Here is a 16753-nt window from a genome sequence, read left to right as displayed (position 1 = left end):
CATTAAAGTGATGAACACATAAATGCATCCATTATTGTAATCAATATAATATATATTGTTCTGAAATTGGCCAATCTGCATGATGAACACTTTACTTTTGGTGCTTTCAAAGTATATATTAAGCCAACCTTTTTTTTTTTTGCTTTAACTTGAATTAGGTTTTGAATGTAGGAGCTTTATTCATAGCAGAGTATTTTGGCACTCTGGTATTTTTTTTTTTATTTTTTTTTTTTACCAAACTAAAGTTTGTGAATACTTCTTTCACTATATGAACAAAACAATGCACCAACCATATAAAAACAGGTACATAGAGCTATTAGAGGTCAAAAACTCCACAGGGAACCTCTGAATAAAGAATTTTAATACTTCTTCTATTGTTTTGTTACAAATGTTTCTTCTATTCTTCTGACAAACTTTTTGAGCCAGGAAAGTTGCTTTTTTTTACTTGCAACTTTTTAGTGTCTCCAGCTGTTTCTGCTGTTTATGTCTCATCGCAAATAATCTGGTGTGTCAATTAATTAATGCAAACACTGTAAAGTCCTGTGCTGTTATATATGTAACCTTATTTAATTAGGTAGTCTAATTGAGATCAAGACCTTTTTTAGGAGACGCTTCAGAAAACACATCAGATGAGAACATTATATAGTATCCATTAATGTTGTTGTTGATGTTTTACCTGAGCCACGAGTCTCTGGTTCTCCAGGAGCCAGGTCTCCCTCATGGCAGCCTTCCTGTCGAATCTTCTCGCCATCTGTTCCAGCTTCTCCTGTCTGATCAGCTCGTCTCTCAGGACACGCTCCCGCTCGTGCTCCGCCCTCTCCAGACGCTCCCAGGCCTGCGCACAGATGATGAGAAGAGGGTTTGCTGTTTTTGGTCATAGCGATGTCATACTTTCTATTTACAGTTTCAAAGTTATTTGCTTGATCCCATCAACAGAGAGGTCAAAGTCAGCTACAGAACAACTCCTGAATTTGGTTGGAATTAAGTCTTCAAGGACACTTTAGGGTTGATGGTTGCTGATGAAACATACAGTATATATACTCACTACATTATTGTATCTTAAGGAGTGTACATTTAGGACTACAACTAACAAATATTTTTATTTTCAAAGTGATGCAGTGTGATGATTTAAAAACAGAAAAGCAGCAAATCCTCACATCTGATTCTGAACATCTGAATCTGTTGAACATTTCGGCTCAAAACATGACTTAAAATGATGAATCGATTTTGAAAATTGTTGCTACTGATAATTTTGAGCTGTATCAGAGGTAAATAGATCTCGCTGCTTACTATGTTGCTGATATATCGGTGTTATGTAGTTTCTTTTGAGAAATTAGTTTTTATTTTTTGTACCAGACCTTCTTTTCTTCAAATGATGGCTTTTATTGAACAGTTTACTATACTGCACTATAGCATCACCAGTGTAATTTAATTTATTTGTGGTTTAATTGTTGCCTTGGGATTGTGCTCTGCTAAATTAATGCATTTTCGCCATCGAATTGAGCTTTATTCCTAAACTTTAAACCATAGAGGTTGACATGCTGGTAAAAAAAAAAGGGACAAACTTGAAATGAAGAGGTTAAACAAATTCTCAGTTAAAACAATGGCAAAGTCATTAGCTGAGTAATTGGGGAATTAATTTATTTTTTCTGGTATTTCTTAAAGTGTTTTATGAATATATCGCTTTATTTGTATACATTTCAGTATTATTGCCGTTGTTCCTTGTTATTACAATGATTGTCTTGACTTGAAAGGCTTTTAATATAATAGATATTATTGTCATTATTACTTTAATGCCCTCGTTTAAGATTCTTAATTATGAGGAATTGCTGCTTTTCTTTGTTTTATATGATAATAAACTAAATATCTTTGGAGTTTTGGACCAAACAATCTGAAGACATCACCATGGGATTTTTTGAAATTATGATTATGATTTTGCTATTTTCTGACATTTTATAGATCAATAAAATAATCTGAAGATGAATCACAAAGGGAAAAAAAGACCTGATCCTTCTCACCCTGTTGATATCAGCGACCAGGGCTCCCTCTTTAGGCGTGTAGACCCTCTGGTTGTTTGCCCTCATACGGCTCTGGATGGTGAACAGCAGCACCTCGAGGTTTCCTTTCTCCTGGAACCTGAAAGAAAACAAACACAAGTCACATAAAAAGGTACAATGAAGCTACATTTACTGCAGTTCTGATATTGTTTGGCATCCTCCCCTCTAGAGCACAAATGCCAAACCATTCTTGGAAGCTTTAAGCATTTTTGACGTTATTGCTCACACCCACTCTCTGTGGTTTAAAGATATCTTTACTCTTGAATGTATCCAATGGCAACCTTTTCAAACTATGTAGAAGAGCTTTCTACTTTTACCCTGACTGATGCCCACACTCAGGTGTAAACCAAATCCACCTCCACACACATATACAGTCCAACTGTACATAGATGCATCAAAGCATTTGAGCTTTTAATTTGAAGATCTATATGTTTGATGATCAACCTTTTTATTTATCCTTCCAAAAACTTATTTATACATTTTATTTCTATTGTAATTTGTTTTAATTATTATGACTACATATTTATTCTTTCTTGTTTCGTTTAGTCTCTAATTGTTTCACTTCTGTCTAATGTCTTAGCAATTATGTTACAATACAAACATAACAAACAAGAGCAATAACATAATGAGAGCAAACTGAGAGCAAAAATACAATACCCCTACATGCATTTCAACAAAGTCAAATAAAATCGAAGCAAATAAAAGCACAGTCTTTGTTATAATTAACATATGAATTCTTGAGTTATGGCCAGAAACATGTTTTGTGAGGTCACAATGACCTTTGACCACCAAGATTTAATCAGTTCAGTCTTGAGTCCAAGTGGACGTTTGTGCCAAATTTGAGAAAATTTGAGAGAATGAGAGAGAAGGACAGACCCCATAAAAAAATTTATGGCCATATACAGTATATGCACATATATTTTAAATACTGGGACTCATAACTTTATATATATGGGCGTGTTTGAAATTATTATATTGATTTCACACATAAATTTCAACTTATATTGCAAACATGTAGCAAAAATATTTCAGTTTTCTTTAAAGTAGCATATATAGCACTGTGCAAAAGTCTTAGACCACCGTAGACTTGTTGTTTTAGCAAAGTTGTATATAAATTTATTTCTCAGTCTCTTCACTGAGATAAAAACAAAGAATACAGAGAATGTGTACAAGGCATCAAAACACCAAAAAAGTGCGAACAAAATGGCTTCTTCAGACTGAAGCCAATGTTTACTGTGAAATATGGAATTGTACAACCATAACAAAACTGAGCTCAAACGATCAATACTGAGCTTTGAACATGTCTTGAATGCAACCTGGTGTAAATACAGCAGAAGCTTAGTGTTGTACATTTCAAGACATACGAAGTGGAGAGGCAGGTCACACTAAATACTTGCAACTTATCTCTCTATGACTTATATCTCTATTATTCTGAAATATTTGCATTTTTAAAACTGTATACATGTTTCCTGTATGTTCTGGTTGTATTTTAGTACAAAGAGGAATAAATATGTATGATAATTATCACCTTGCTAAAATAACAAAGTTTAAAGTGGTCTATCACTTTTGCACAGTATTATATGTGCATATAAACTGCAAAAACTAAAATCTCAGTAATATATGCTTGTTTTTTGGGGGCCAATTTTATAACTTGTTTTAAGCTGTTTTGTCCTTTTGCAGCATTTTTGTTTGGTGTAGCTGTGCCTGTTTTAAGATACAATTCCCAAACATACAGCCTAGCGTTTACCAATTCTCTCTTTATATTGAGAAAATAACTCTTAAATCTTGTATCTAGACAGATGTGCTTGTTTTTAGTCTGGCCACACTGGTTTTCAGATATCTGTGGATCTTTGAGACAAGATATTTTTACTTGTAACAAAAAAAAATCTTGTTAAGAGAGATTTTCCTGTTCTGTTGGCAGATAATTTTGCTTTTAAAAAAAAAAAAAATTTAAGCAATATTTTCCCCATTGTATTGCTTTTTTTCTTGTATTTAGAGTTGAAGTTTTTGCAGTGTACTAGATTGCATTAATTTTCCACATATATGTGGAACTTTGAGGGTAAATATGGACGGACTAACCAGAAAAATCCTGCACCACGAGGAGTCATAGAAGTGAAAAGTAACTGTAATAATGTTTAACTTGCTGAAAATTGGATTGAATTTGGAAAAAAGATCCCAACATACACACAAAAAATACATTATATTACCAGCAAAACATCATTTAATGACGTAATTTTCTAAGGAACAGTTATAGTCCCTCTTCTGTACTAGTGTGGTTTAATAATGTTTTCTTGTGCTCCATATTAAAAGGTTTTCTGGAATAGACCCAGCAGGTTTAAGTTTGGGGTTCCTACTAGACTTCATAGAAAACTATGATCCTATTGCTCAGCTGAAAAGTGGTGTTGAATTACAATTTGTTTCTGTTGGATTGGTAATGTTACTGGTATTGTATGAAATCTGCACAACATAAATGACGGTGAATAAAGGTGAAGCAAAAAAACACTGAACAAAGAGATCACAATAGAGACAGCACAGAGTGTGAAATACTGGGAAGGCTTTTTGGCTCGACTCACTTGGGCGGCTTCTCTACAGTGCGGTAGGTGTTGAAGGCCTGAAGCTGCTGCTGAACTCCAGTCAAAGAGTTGGCAAGTTTCCTGTTATTCAGCACGATGATGGTCTGCTCAATCCACGTCAGCAGGTCTGACGCCAGCGTCTCGTACTTATCGATCATCTTCTCTGTCTCAATGGCGTGATCCAGAACCTGGAGAAAGGAGGTCAAAGACGATCAGGGACGCAGGAACAACGTTATGTAAACAAATCAGTGTGCGTCATCTTTCCACCTCACCTTTCCAACTCTCTTGCCTTCAACGGCGAGCTGCTTCATCTTCGAGAAGTAGTGGTAAAATGCCACGACGTACGTGATGATGGACTTCTCGTCTGGGTTCTCTGTGAACACATCTACAAAACAAAACGGCAGATAAGTCAGTCACAGCCAAGCCAGAGAGCATCGCTGGTCCTTTTTTTTCCACCAGGCGTGAAGCTCATAAACATTTAGTTCTACATGAAGGCTCAGCCTCCGTCAGTCACTCGCCTTCAGGGTCTAACAGTTTGGTCACGCCAAGCTGCTGCTCTGCTACGTTAAAGGCGCTCTGGAGGTTATGGGTCGGGTTGGACCTCTTCAGATTGCCGTAGTCCACCAGATCCGGCCTGAGAGAGAAAGATGGAGAGAGAGGAAAAGAGGAAAATGAGACAGTGAAAGTGATGAAGCAGAATGAGGAGGAGAGACATTGAGCAGATGGGCTTCCTGCGTGTTTACATTTCAGAGCTGGTGAGAGTGGATTTGGCCATTCATCTCTCCTTACCGGTGTTTGTGTATGAGAGCGTTGAAGGCCATGCCGTCTTTCCAGCTGGTGGTGAAGTTTGTGATGTTGACGTTGGGATATCTGGAAGACAACAGCCAGGGGACGTCATTGACTGAACATACGGGACATTGCTGAGGAGCTCCTGTTTTAAATCAACGTCTGGGATCTGTTCTGCCTCCCCGCATGTGTAATTATGAACCACATATTTGGGCTGAGCAGACTCAGACCGGTGGCATTTTGTGATTTGCTCAAAAGATCACAACATTTATTCAAGAATATCGAGAAGAAGAAAACTTAGAGGCACAGACTCTGAAATATGAGTCTTACTGGAAGCTACTTAATCACACTTCAAATGAAGACCTTTAACCTTAAAGAACAGAAAACATTTGGGAAATTTTTCTTATGTGCTTTCTTGCTGAGTGCAGATGAGTAAACTGATCATGTCTGTACTGTATGAAGCTACAGAAAGCAGCGAGTTAGCGTAGCTTAGCATAAAGACTGAAAACAGCATGAAAGATTGACAACAGGATGAAAGAGCTAGAGTCCGTCCAAAAGCAGCAAAGTTATCCTACAAGCATCTCTAAAGCTATCTATTAAAAGGAATATTTGGAAATTTTGAGAAATATGGTTTTTCGTTTCTTGCTGAGTGTGTCTACGCTAAATATGGAGCAGAAGAAAGCAGCCACTCAGCTTAGCTTAGCATAAAGACCAGAAACAGGATAAAACAGCTAGCCCAAGTCTGTCCAGGAAGAACAAAATTTGTCTACCAGCACCTCTGAAGCTCACTAATTAAAAACTACTTTGAAATTTTAAAAATATGCTTATCTGCCTTCTTGCTTAGTGTAAGAGGAATAAACTGATACCACTTTCATGTCTGCTAAATATGAAGCTACAGCCAGCGGCCAGTTAGCTTAGCTTAGGTTAAAGACTGGAAATGGAGGGAAACATTTAGCCTGGCTCTGTCTGAGGAGAGATAATCATCCCACCAACACAAAACTCTCCATGAAACAAAAACTCTGTTTTATTACAACTTAAACAAATAGCATGTTAATTAGTGTTTTATTTTATTAACACTTTTCAAGATGCCCAAAGACATTTCACATAATAAATTAATTATGTAGCCTAAAGCCCCAAAAAATAAAACAACACAAGTGCAGTGTGGCACAAGATATAGAATCAAATATTAAAAGCTTTAAAACATTTTTAAAAGGTGAGTTTTGAATTTGAAGACACACTCACACAACAAGGTGTCTTCAGGTCCTGAAAATCTTTAAGAGCCTTATTACAAAACATTATATCTAATTTTATATATGCATATTTTGACTTCTGTTTTGTCAAAATGAGTGAAGTTCTTCAGAGTGAAAGTCCACATTTTTTATGTTATAAATCTTTAAACTTGCCACTGAACCTAACACTGTCTTTTTACTCAAAGGCACTTACCTGTAAGTGAAATGCAGATTGGCCAAACTCTCACTAATAACCATTTTCCTACATAAAAACTTCTTCACAGGACAACATAAAGCCTACCACTTACCTTTAGACTTAACAATAAAAACAAAAAAATGCTCTTATCTTGTCTCATTATTGTTGCTGTGTTTGTTGTTGTTGTTGTTGTTAAGAAACAAGATGACTGATGATTTCCAAAAAACTGTCTTAAATTTGGTTTAAAATGATCTTTAAGAAGTCTTAAAGACTTTAAATTTAAGTGCTTGACACCTGTAGACACCCTACACAAAAATAACTTTAACCACAAAAGATTTACAGCTGTGCACATCAGAAAAATCCCAGAGGATATGTGCAACAGCTTGGTGATGCAAAAGGTCACACGTCCCACTTACCCTGCCGTTTTCATCTGGCACCACAGAAGAAGAGCGTCCTTGGCTGAGCGCGTCTCCTTCTGGTCCTCCTGGCCCGTTTCCACAATAATGTCCTGGATCTGATAAAAAAACAACACGCACAGCTGGATGATTAATAATGAAACGTGACTAATGACTGCGAGGTTCGCAATCAAACAAGAACAATTCGCAGCAGAGAACAAAAACTTAACTGATAGTAACATGTCACTGACAGAACGCAGCAGCAGGGAAACATTTTGGCAAAGTGGCACAAAAACCCCTTTGAAATACATCATTAATTACAGCTTACAAGGAAGTTTTTATTTGTGTACAAAATCTCAAGTGATATATCATCGATGTTATTAGCCGACTGGATTCTCATACATCTAAACCTGTGGTCCGGTTGAAAGGAGGAGGGTGGTAATTATTGAAGTTCTTATTTTCCCACACAGTGGGCCAGTAATTAGAGCAGTGATGTGATCTGAGAGACAGGCCCTGAGAGAGGGCTAAATTTAGCCAGCTTTGGTTCTCCTTGGTTTATGCAGACTGAAAAGATACAGACAGGACCAAGTCAACTCCACTCTTTTTCTTCTTCTGATTTTTTTTTTCTTTTTGGTTTGAAAAGTCTGAATAATGCAGGAGGCCATATTGTTTGAACCAAGGCGTCTAAAAATAACAGTGTTGCTGTCAAATTAAAAATAAATATATGCCCCCCTCCGAAAAGATAAAAGAGTCAAACAGACATGTTCTGATGTTCTGGATGTGCTTCTTACAGCAGATAATAATGGCTCCGCAACCTGAAGGCATCTCATTCCAGGAAAAATAAAAAGTCAAAAACATCCCAAGGCTGCCAGCTGAAACTGTGCCTGTGCTGCGTGCAGACACACACCCGAATAACACTAATCAATTAATCAGAGACATCTCAGTCAAACACAGCAGGTCTTAGACTTTGGCCGCATTTACATGCAAATAAAAACCATTTTTTTAAATGTACTCTGTACTATGGTAGCATAATAACGCATATTAAACCTTTATATGTGAACTGTGGTCAGGCTGCAGAAATGACCAGCTCATCATATTATGTGAAGATTGTGATAAACAGTGTAAAAAACTTTGACATCATGTGGTTTTCAGACCAGAAGTAATATAAGTCTTAAATTATTTCCCTTTCTCCCTGTTTTAGGTTTGCTTTTGGTATGTGTAGGAAAGCTTACCATTTTGATGTTTCGATGAGAACTACAAAACATTTCTCATATTGCATATTGGTGTCTCACCTAGGTAAGACACTGGCCCAGATGCAGACCACTGTTTGAGACCAATAAACAACAAAATCGGTTATGTTTAGTGCCACTGTTTCCAGCAGATTTTAAGCCACCACACGTAGGTGTTTTGTGGTGACCTGTCACTGTATTTCCACTGGGGATAATGCCTAGAAAAGCAGCTGTTTTTTACTGAGACATTTTCTGCGTTTCCAGCAGGGATTGTGACACCAAAACCAGGTGTTTTAAGCCAAAACATGATAATTTCCTGATCATAACTACGTGGTTTTTGTGCCTAAACATAACAACACGTTAAACATAGTGTTGCTGAAACGTAGAAATACGTTAAATTGCAAAGTAATAACATAGAATTGCAATATATCCATTTGCAGAAATCTACAATGCCATCTTTTATTCGGGCATTTTGTGTTGATAACTGATGTAAAAACACAATGAGTTATTCAAAACATCAAATACTAGTAAATAATGTTAAATATGAGCTCTCAATGTAACCAAAGTCTTAGTTTACCTGGAAGCGAAGGATGATGGTCCAGATGAGGCCGAGGATGAGGCGATGGTTGCCATCGACGATGTCGTGGGAGCCCATGTTCTCCAAGTGGACTCTCTGTTCTTTGAGGAACTGCAGAGCCTTGTCCACATTCTCCAAACAGTGGATACGCATTCGGCCCTTAGTGGGTTTTGGCTGAGAACAGAAATAAGACAGAAAGTCAAAACACAGACAGGAAAAGTCATAAATGCAAGACAGACCACAAGAGAGAAAGACAGATAATACAGAGAGTGTAAAAAGGAGAAAAAAATATAAAAATGTAACGTTTGACAAGGGAGCTTCTCACCAGTCGTTCACCGGACAGCACCTCCAGTAGTTTAATGAGCATGCGTCCATCCCGCAGGTCCAGGTAGAGGTCAGAGATGCGACAGCCGACCCGGGACAGGATTGAGTTGACCCATTTAGTGAAGGTCTTCTTCTGAACCGCCTCACGCTCATCTGATGGGAGCACAAAGTTAAAAGAAAGAACATGAGCTCCATGAATAATGAAATAACTTCACATCTACAGAGCAGCACCACTGGAGCTGGTGGGGATTAACTCGTCCTGCTCAAGGGCTCTTCAGATAGACGAAGTTGAAGCTGCTCTGGAAACAGGGAAATCTTACTGGTTAAATTAATCCTCAGTGCCGCATTAAGCTGTGCACTTACTGAGAGAGAAGAGCCTGGACACACCCAGTTATCTGTATTAGCTGGTGAGCTTTATCTGCAGCAAAAACATGCACTTATAATGATTCTGTGGCTCCAATAATTTAATCCACCCAATAATGGTATTTCTAACTTCACATCAGGTCTGCCTCAGAGAAATATTTCCATAACCGTGGACCGATTATGTGACAATGGGCCCCCGAGTATGTAAAAGGCCCCCAACCCCTCTAACACAAGACAGTGGTGTGACAGCCTGATGTTCTGCAGGTTAACGAAATGATTCAGTTCATGCTGGAGATAGAAAGAGGCTGTCTGACTCCAGTCCAAACCTGCTGCCACAGCAGACACACACTGACACTCCTCTGCACAGATATTATGAAAAAGCTACAGAACATGATACAAAATGTTATAGGAAACCATCCACAGACAAATGATTGACAAGTTTTCTTAACCCTTGAAACCTGGGCAAATGACACAGAAATTGGCAAGAAAATTACCTGAAAATAAGCACACACACAAAAAATCATTAAAAAAAACAAACAAACAACAAAACAAAATTAACAACAATAATAATAATAACAATAAAGGAAATTACCTAAAAAGTGCTTAAAATAATAATTATGCAAAATAACTAAAATAGTTCTCTGGACAATTTCCTTATAGCTTTAGAAAAAATAATTACCTAATTCTGCAATTTTTGAGAGAAATCAAATAAATTTGCTCAGGATTCAAAGCTTTAAATACTTGAGAAAGGCATCTGAAGCAGAGCAGCAGAAGAAAAGTGATGTCGATCCAGGTTTCAAAGGGTTAATTGCTCTTCTGCTGTTTCTATTTAAATTGCTTTACCACATTTACTGTATTTAAAGACATTATACTGAAGCTTTATTATGTCATACAGTATATGAGGAGAAAAAAAATCAATCTTGTGTTGGATTTGATTGGCAGATACTTAATATTAAGAGGAAAACTGGAATGACCACCTAGCTGCTTTGTGCCTCTATGAACCAAAGTTGTACTTACAGTTAACATTATGATGTCGCAGTAAAGTTGACCTTTGACCTTTTGGATATAAATTTCATCACTTCATCATTCTATCCAGTTCAACATTCGTGTGAAATTTTGTCAGAATTGCATATGAATTATTGAATTATGGCAAAAAACATGTTTTGTGAGGTCAGAATGAACTCGACCTTTGACCACCAAAATCTACTCAGTTCATTCTTGAGTACAAGTGAATGTTTGTGTTAAATTTGAGAAAATTCCCTTAAGGCGTTCTTGAGATATTGCCTTAATGAGAATAGGACTGCAGAACTCCCCGAAAACATAGTGCCTCCAGCTCCAGCCGTGGCTATCCCCACCTCAGAGGCATAAAAAACATCAGCAGGACATCCCCGTTCTTTACTGAGCTCTGTGACTTTCCTACAAGAAATGTTAACAGTCATCATGAGGGCCCCAGGCTCGTGCCCAGAGGGGCCTGTTCAATAATGCATCAATGTTCACGACTAAAACTTCAATTAAAGTCAGTTAAATGGTCAGCCTCGTCACAGCGCTGCCAAAGACAGCCTCACTGTTGCAACTCTGAAGGTAAAATAAGGTCACTTTAAAAGCTCTGGACCAGTCACATTATCTCCACTGTATGTTTATACAGTGCATTGCTTTTATTGGAATGAGAGAAGTACGTCAATCAATAAAACTACTCTAGGGACTTCATCACTCCCTTAAATTGCTGACATTTCTTGGAAACTGGCAGTTTTCACCATGTCTTATCCCGTATCGGAGCAGGGGGACTCATTACTGGTCACTCCTGATGCGTCCTGCGTAAGTATTGATATCAAAAATATACCTAAAGTACCGAAAGTAAAAGTAGCCTCATCATTATGCAGAATGGCCCATTTCAGACAAATATACTGTATATCACTGGATAAAAAGATATGTATTTATGTGTAAAGGTAGAGCTAATTTAAGTACTTAATGTACTGCTGGAAAGCTTGATGTGTAATTTTAGTATTTGTCAGCCTAGACTCTATTTTTCAATCAATTGTATTTATAAAGCCCATTATCACAAAGCACAGTTTGCCTCAAAGGGCTTTACAGCATACGACATCCCTCTGCCCCTAGACCCTCACATCATCTAATGAATAAAAAAAAAATGGGGGAAAAAATGGTAGACACCTCAGGAAGAGCAACTGAGGAGGGATCCCTCTTCTGGGTAGGACAAACGTGCAATAGATCAATTACTATAGACAATTACTTTAATTACTAAATTACTTTGCTGTGTTGTGTGTGATGACTGAATAAAAATACTACTACTACCACTACTAAATAATAACAATCTGAAGCAGTCAGTGGCACAAACAAGCACTTTTAGTGGATTTAAATTGACAATGCAAACATGCCCTGAGGGTGACACTGCCACCTGATCACAGCTGCAGCAGTCATGCACAATAATAATGAAAATTAAAAAGTTGATTTAGATTTTGTAATAATAATTTGAATCTGCTAAAAAAGAAAAACTGTCAAATAAATGTAGTGAAGTTAAATCTACAATATTGGCTTCCAAATTATGGAGGAGTAGAAGTGTAAAGCAGCTTATCATGGAAACACTTGAGCAAAGTACCTCAAGATTGTATTATAGTACAGTAAACAGACGTACTGTAAATGTAATGCACAACATCACAAACAGGTACTCCCTGAGGAAAAGCTTTACTTTAACATCTCCTCAACGTCCTTGCAGAGTACATGAGAAGTGCTGCAGCATAACAACATCACACATGCACAAAAAGTACAAACAAAGTCTCTGCATAGTTAAGCGTAGGTGTACAGTATTTATGCTGAAATTCCTCAACTGCAATTTTGCCTGAAAACTCAGGACTGACAGGGCGGAGGGAAGCAGAGAGTACGAGCGTCAGACTTGGACAGGTTTTTGGGAGGATGAGCGCTGCCCACATGGTGACACATCTTGCCGGGCTCACACTTAAAATCATATTTCAGCGCGCGGCAGATGTGCCTCCTACTCAGCAGCCAAAATAAAACCAATTTTGATGGGACCATATGTCGGCGTGACCCAATGTACTATACTGTGTTTATTTTGTTTGTGGACACAGTCAGTGTGAATGGGAGCGTGGGCGGCATGAGTGGGTGTGTGCTGGTGACTGGAGGTTGTATCTGCATTTCTTTAAGCACATGAGCTGCCCTGTGTGATTTAAACCTTTTCTTATCACATGTTAAGCACAGAATCTGACGCAAAATAACACTTGTGATCAAGCAGGATATTTTACAATGAAATTATCCATTAAAATATTTTTGCAATGCTTCATTCCAGCATATTAAACAAAAGCTTTTACAATATTACACATTAATGTCCAGTGTAATACTTTCACTGTTAACTTTCACTGCTATGCATTACAGAGAAAAATGTGTTTCAACTGAAAATGATAAAGCAGTTTTGTCTTACATGGAAACTTGGCTGATTCTTTAGGTTTAATTACTTAATTATCAGATTACATCATAGGATCTATTCAGATTTTTTTGTGTTTTTATTGTTTTTATCTCATGTTGTCACATTTCCGTCAAAAACATACAATAAAGTATTAACTTATCAAATCTTGTAAATGATGTCGCATTTGAAAAAGCAGTAGTGGATAAAGTTATTTTTTACTAAATCTTCTTTTACTTAAACAACAGAAGCAATACCACAATGTAGAAATACTCTGTAACAAATGAAAGTTGTGCATTCAACATGTTATTTAAGTAGAAGTACAAAAGCATTAGCATCAAATTACACTTTAAGTCCAAAATTTTAAAGTATGAATTATGCAAAATGGCCCATTTATGGATTAGAATTGGTGATGCATTAATGTATACATAGTTTTAATGTTGCAGCTGGTAAATGTGGAGCCTGTGTTTTACTATATCTGCTGCCAGGTAGCAGGAAATATTCATAAAACAAAAGTACAAAGTACAGTATTTCCCTCTGAGATATAGTGGAAAAAGTATAAAGTTCCAGAAAATGGAACAGCAATAAGACAGTATAAGTACATACAAACTGTACCTAAGTACAGTATGTCAAGAATATGATTTATTACATTGACATCTTAGATTTGTTTTCTAGTGATTTATATAGTGACTTAGCTGTTGTAAACATTAAGGTTCCTGCAGAGAAGCAATATTTAGTTATATTTCAAATATTAAATTAAATTATTTAATGCAACTGTTTAGTAATGAAGAACAGATAAGAGTATTGACGAAATAACAAAGTGATGTGGAGTATCGTTAAGAGCAGCAGTATTAATGAAATCCAAACGAAAACTATTTCTGTCTATTAGTCATTTTAACTTATTTCTTATGCAGATATTCAAAGGTCCCAGCTTTTCAAATGTAAATATTTCTTGGACTATTGATCAGAAAAAAAGGATATTGAAGACATCACCTTGGGGCCTGGAAACACAGGTATTTTTTGTTATATACTAACATTTTGTAGGTCAAACAATCGATCTAATCATGACAATAATCATTAGTATTTCAGATTAAACTGGAGCAAGGACAGAAGGACGATGCAAGCTGACTACAGTTACCTTGATTGCACTTGCAGCTCCCAGAAGAAACAAACTCTCAAACACACACACACACAAACACACACACACACAGCTCCTTAAAGTTTATCAGGTCAACCTCTGGTGAGGAGACATTCTCCCCTCCATCCTCCCATCCTGCAACACGTGACTTCCCCTCACTCTGCCTGCTACAGTCTGCCCTGTTTATCCCTGAACCCAAATATGACTGCAAACTAAGGAGTGCAAAGGACTGCATCCTTAATGACTCGTGTAATAAATGATTCAGACCCCGAGGCTGTGGAGAACAAGCAAGGAATAAGGAGGAATAGGGAGGAAAGGAAAGACAGACGGAGTTAAAGATACTGGATGAAAGGTTAGGAGACAATAAAACAGAGCGAGGGAGGAGGAGAGACTGGAGCAAAGGAGAGGAAGAGGAGAAAAGAGGGCAGAGATGGAGGGCAACTTAGATCAGCCACAAAGTAATGTCTGAGATGCTTTAATCTGCAGAGACCCAACCAGGGAAACAGAACAAGATACATTACCTACAGTCTAAAAATGACCCAGTAAGCACCACACAAGCTCCAGCTCCATTCTTAGCACCATCAGAGAGCAGAAACCAGGGTTTGTTGTATGTAAAACACATGGCGCAGCAGAGTACAGTAAATAAATCATGCTTCTTCTGCTCCGCTCAGCAGAACAACAGCACACAGCGCTCCGCAACGTCGTCACGGATTACCACGGCATTAAAAAATGATGGGAATTTAAACATGCAAATAACTCAAAGCTCCAGCAGGAGTGTCAGCATTGATTTAGCACAAACTGTCAAATCATAATCTATCAGCAGAGACGAAAAAACAGCAATAAGGTGACTCTATGTGCAGCAGAACCTTTGACAAATGCTTTCTGAACTATTTGGGGTGCTGTCTCCAGAGAGGTTTACAGTATGGCACATCCCCGAAATGTGCACATGGTTCTCCCGTATCGTCTCACATCACGAGACCTTGAGGAGTGCACATTGATGCTCCCGGCCATGGGACAGCAGAGAAAAGAGGAGGAGGGGGAGAGAAGGAGGACTGTTGCTTGCATGCATCCCGCCGAGCCGTCTCCACTCCAGATGAGTAGTTCAACAAGCTCGATATGACAACGGCCTCGTGTGTGCACTCTCTGCAGAACAGCCTTCAGCGTTAGACTGAAAACTAAGTTCTGTTTAACCTCAAAAACTCCAGCAGCTGAATCATAGAGCTGGTCAGAAAATCAATTCAATATCTTATATTAGTGATATGAGATTCAAAACTGTCTGAGATTTCATTATCTTGTGTTGTGCGAGAGTCACATAAAAAGTCAATAATTCTACTTCTTTAGGTTTTATATTGATGTATTTGTCATGAGTGTCATTATTTTGGTTAGTTGCCCAATGCTGACTAAGATCTAGATATTTTGACAAGATCGTGTTTCCCAACTGGAAAAAAAGAGTACAATATATGTATTTTACACTGTGTGGTATAAAATTACACATATTGTCATATATTGGCACCTTAAAGCATGTTTATGCAACTTTTGTTGAACACAATGAATTTCTTTTAATTTTCAGAGCTTGCTTTTTGCATTTTCTTATAGATGTTTTATTCTATCATTTCAATTTTTCATGACTTGGTCAATCAATCTGTTTATAATGACTTCATATTACTGATTACTGTTTTAATTAGTATTTTTTATTTTTAAAAAAACACCCAATTACACCTCAGCAGTTTTAATAGATGGGCCTATTCATTGATAATTTAAAGTATTAAACACTTAGGAGATAGGGGCAGGAGAGGGACACAGATTTGCTCATGTGCGCTACGGACAGCCCTAAATACTGCTCTTCATTTGAGCAAGATGATGTTCAAAGTCAATTATAACTTAGACTAACTGTAACTTTACTTAAGTGTAACTATCCAAATAAATAATATAAATCTTTTTTTTCTTAAATTGAAGAAATTAATACATAACTAATAATGTTTTGACAAGAAATAAGTTAACATTTTTCTATAATGGTTGTTTCGGTATAATCCATGTTTGTTTAATATGTTGGTAAAATCAGCATTAAAGTTTTTTAAAAAAGTAATAATAATCAAACAAACTGACTGAGAACATGTCGAATTAGACCACAAGCAGGCATTGCTACAAGCTTCCTGGTGATGTATACTGTATTTTATGATTGTTGTATTTTGTGAAAAAAACATTGATCTAATGCAAAACCAGTGACATACTTTAACAGTGACACAAGTAGAGACGTGTCAAAGTCAGCAAACTGACCGAGTCAGCTAACTTTAGCTAACTTTTCTCGTCTTGCTTTAAGGTTTTGTACCAAAGTTGGTGTAAAAGCAGGAACCATGAAGGTAAATTTGCTGTAAAACATGTGTGCTTGTAGATTTGATGTGAGAACTTGTAAAACAAAAGTCTGAACTTCAATATTCAAGTCACAGAGAAAA

General features: G+C 37.2%; 1 protein-coding gene across 2 annotated transcripts in view; it reads right to left on the bottom strand.

Annotated features, from left to right (window-relative positions):
• Window positions 1-16753, bottom strand: part of sptb (spectrin, beta, erythrocytic) — a 43072-nt gene that overhangs the window by 11002 nt on the left and 15317 nt on the right. For both annotated transcript variants that reach the window (XM_042501086.1, XM_042501087.1), the window contains exons 3-11: window positions 9368-9519; window positions 9043-9216; window positions 7258-7355; window positions 5420-5500; window positions 5149-5264; window positions 4903-5015; window positions 4631-4818; window positions 2019-2136; window positions 677-835 (exon numbers count right to left, since the gene is read on the bottom strand). In XM_042501086.1, coding sequence (XP_042357020.1) covers window positions 677-835; window positions 2019-2136; window positions 4631-4818; window positions 4903-5015; window positions 5149-5264; window positions 5420-5500; window positions 7258-7355; window positions 9043-9216; window positions 9368-9519 — 1199 coding nt within the window. The remainder of the gene's footprint in view (window positions 1-676; window positions 836-2018; window positions 2137-4630; window positions 4819-4902; window positions 5016-5148; window positions 5265-5419; window positions 5501-7257; window positions 7356-9042; window positions 9217-9367; window positions 9520-16753) is intronic.

The sequence above is a fragment of the Plectropomus leopardus genome, chromosome 14, assembly GCF_008729295.1.
Source record: "Plectropomus leopardus isolate mb chromosome 14, YSFRI_Pleo_2.0, whole genome shotgun sequence".
In the NCBI taxonomy this organism is placed as follows: domain Eukaryota; kingdom Metazoa; phylum Chordata; class Actinopteri; order Perciformes; family Serranidae; genus Plectropomus; species Plectropomus leopardus.
This window is presented reverse-complemented; position numbering and strand designations above follow the sequence as displayed.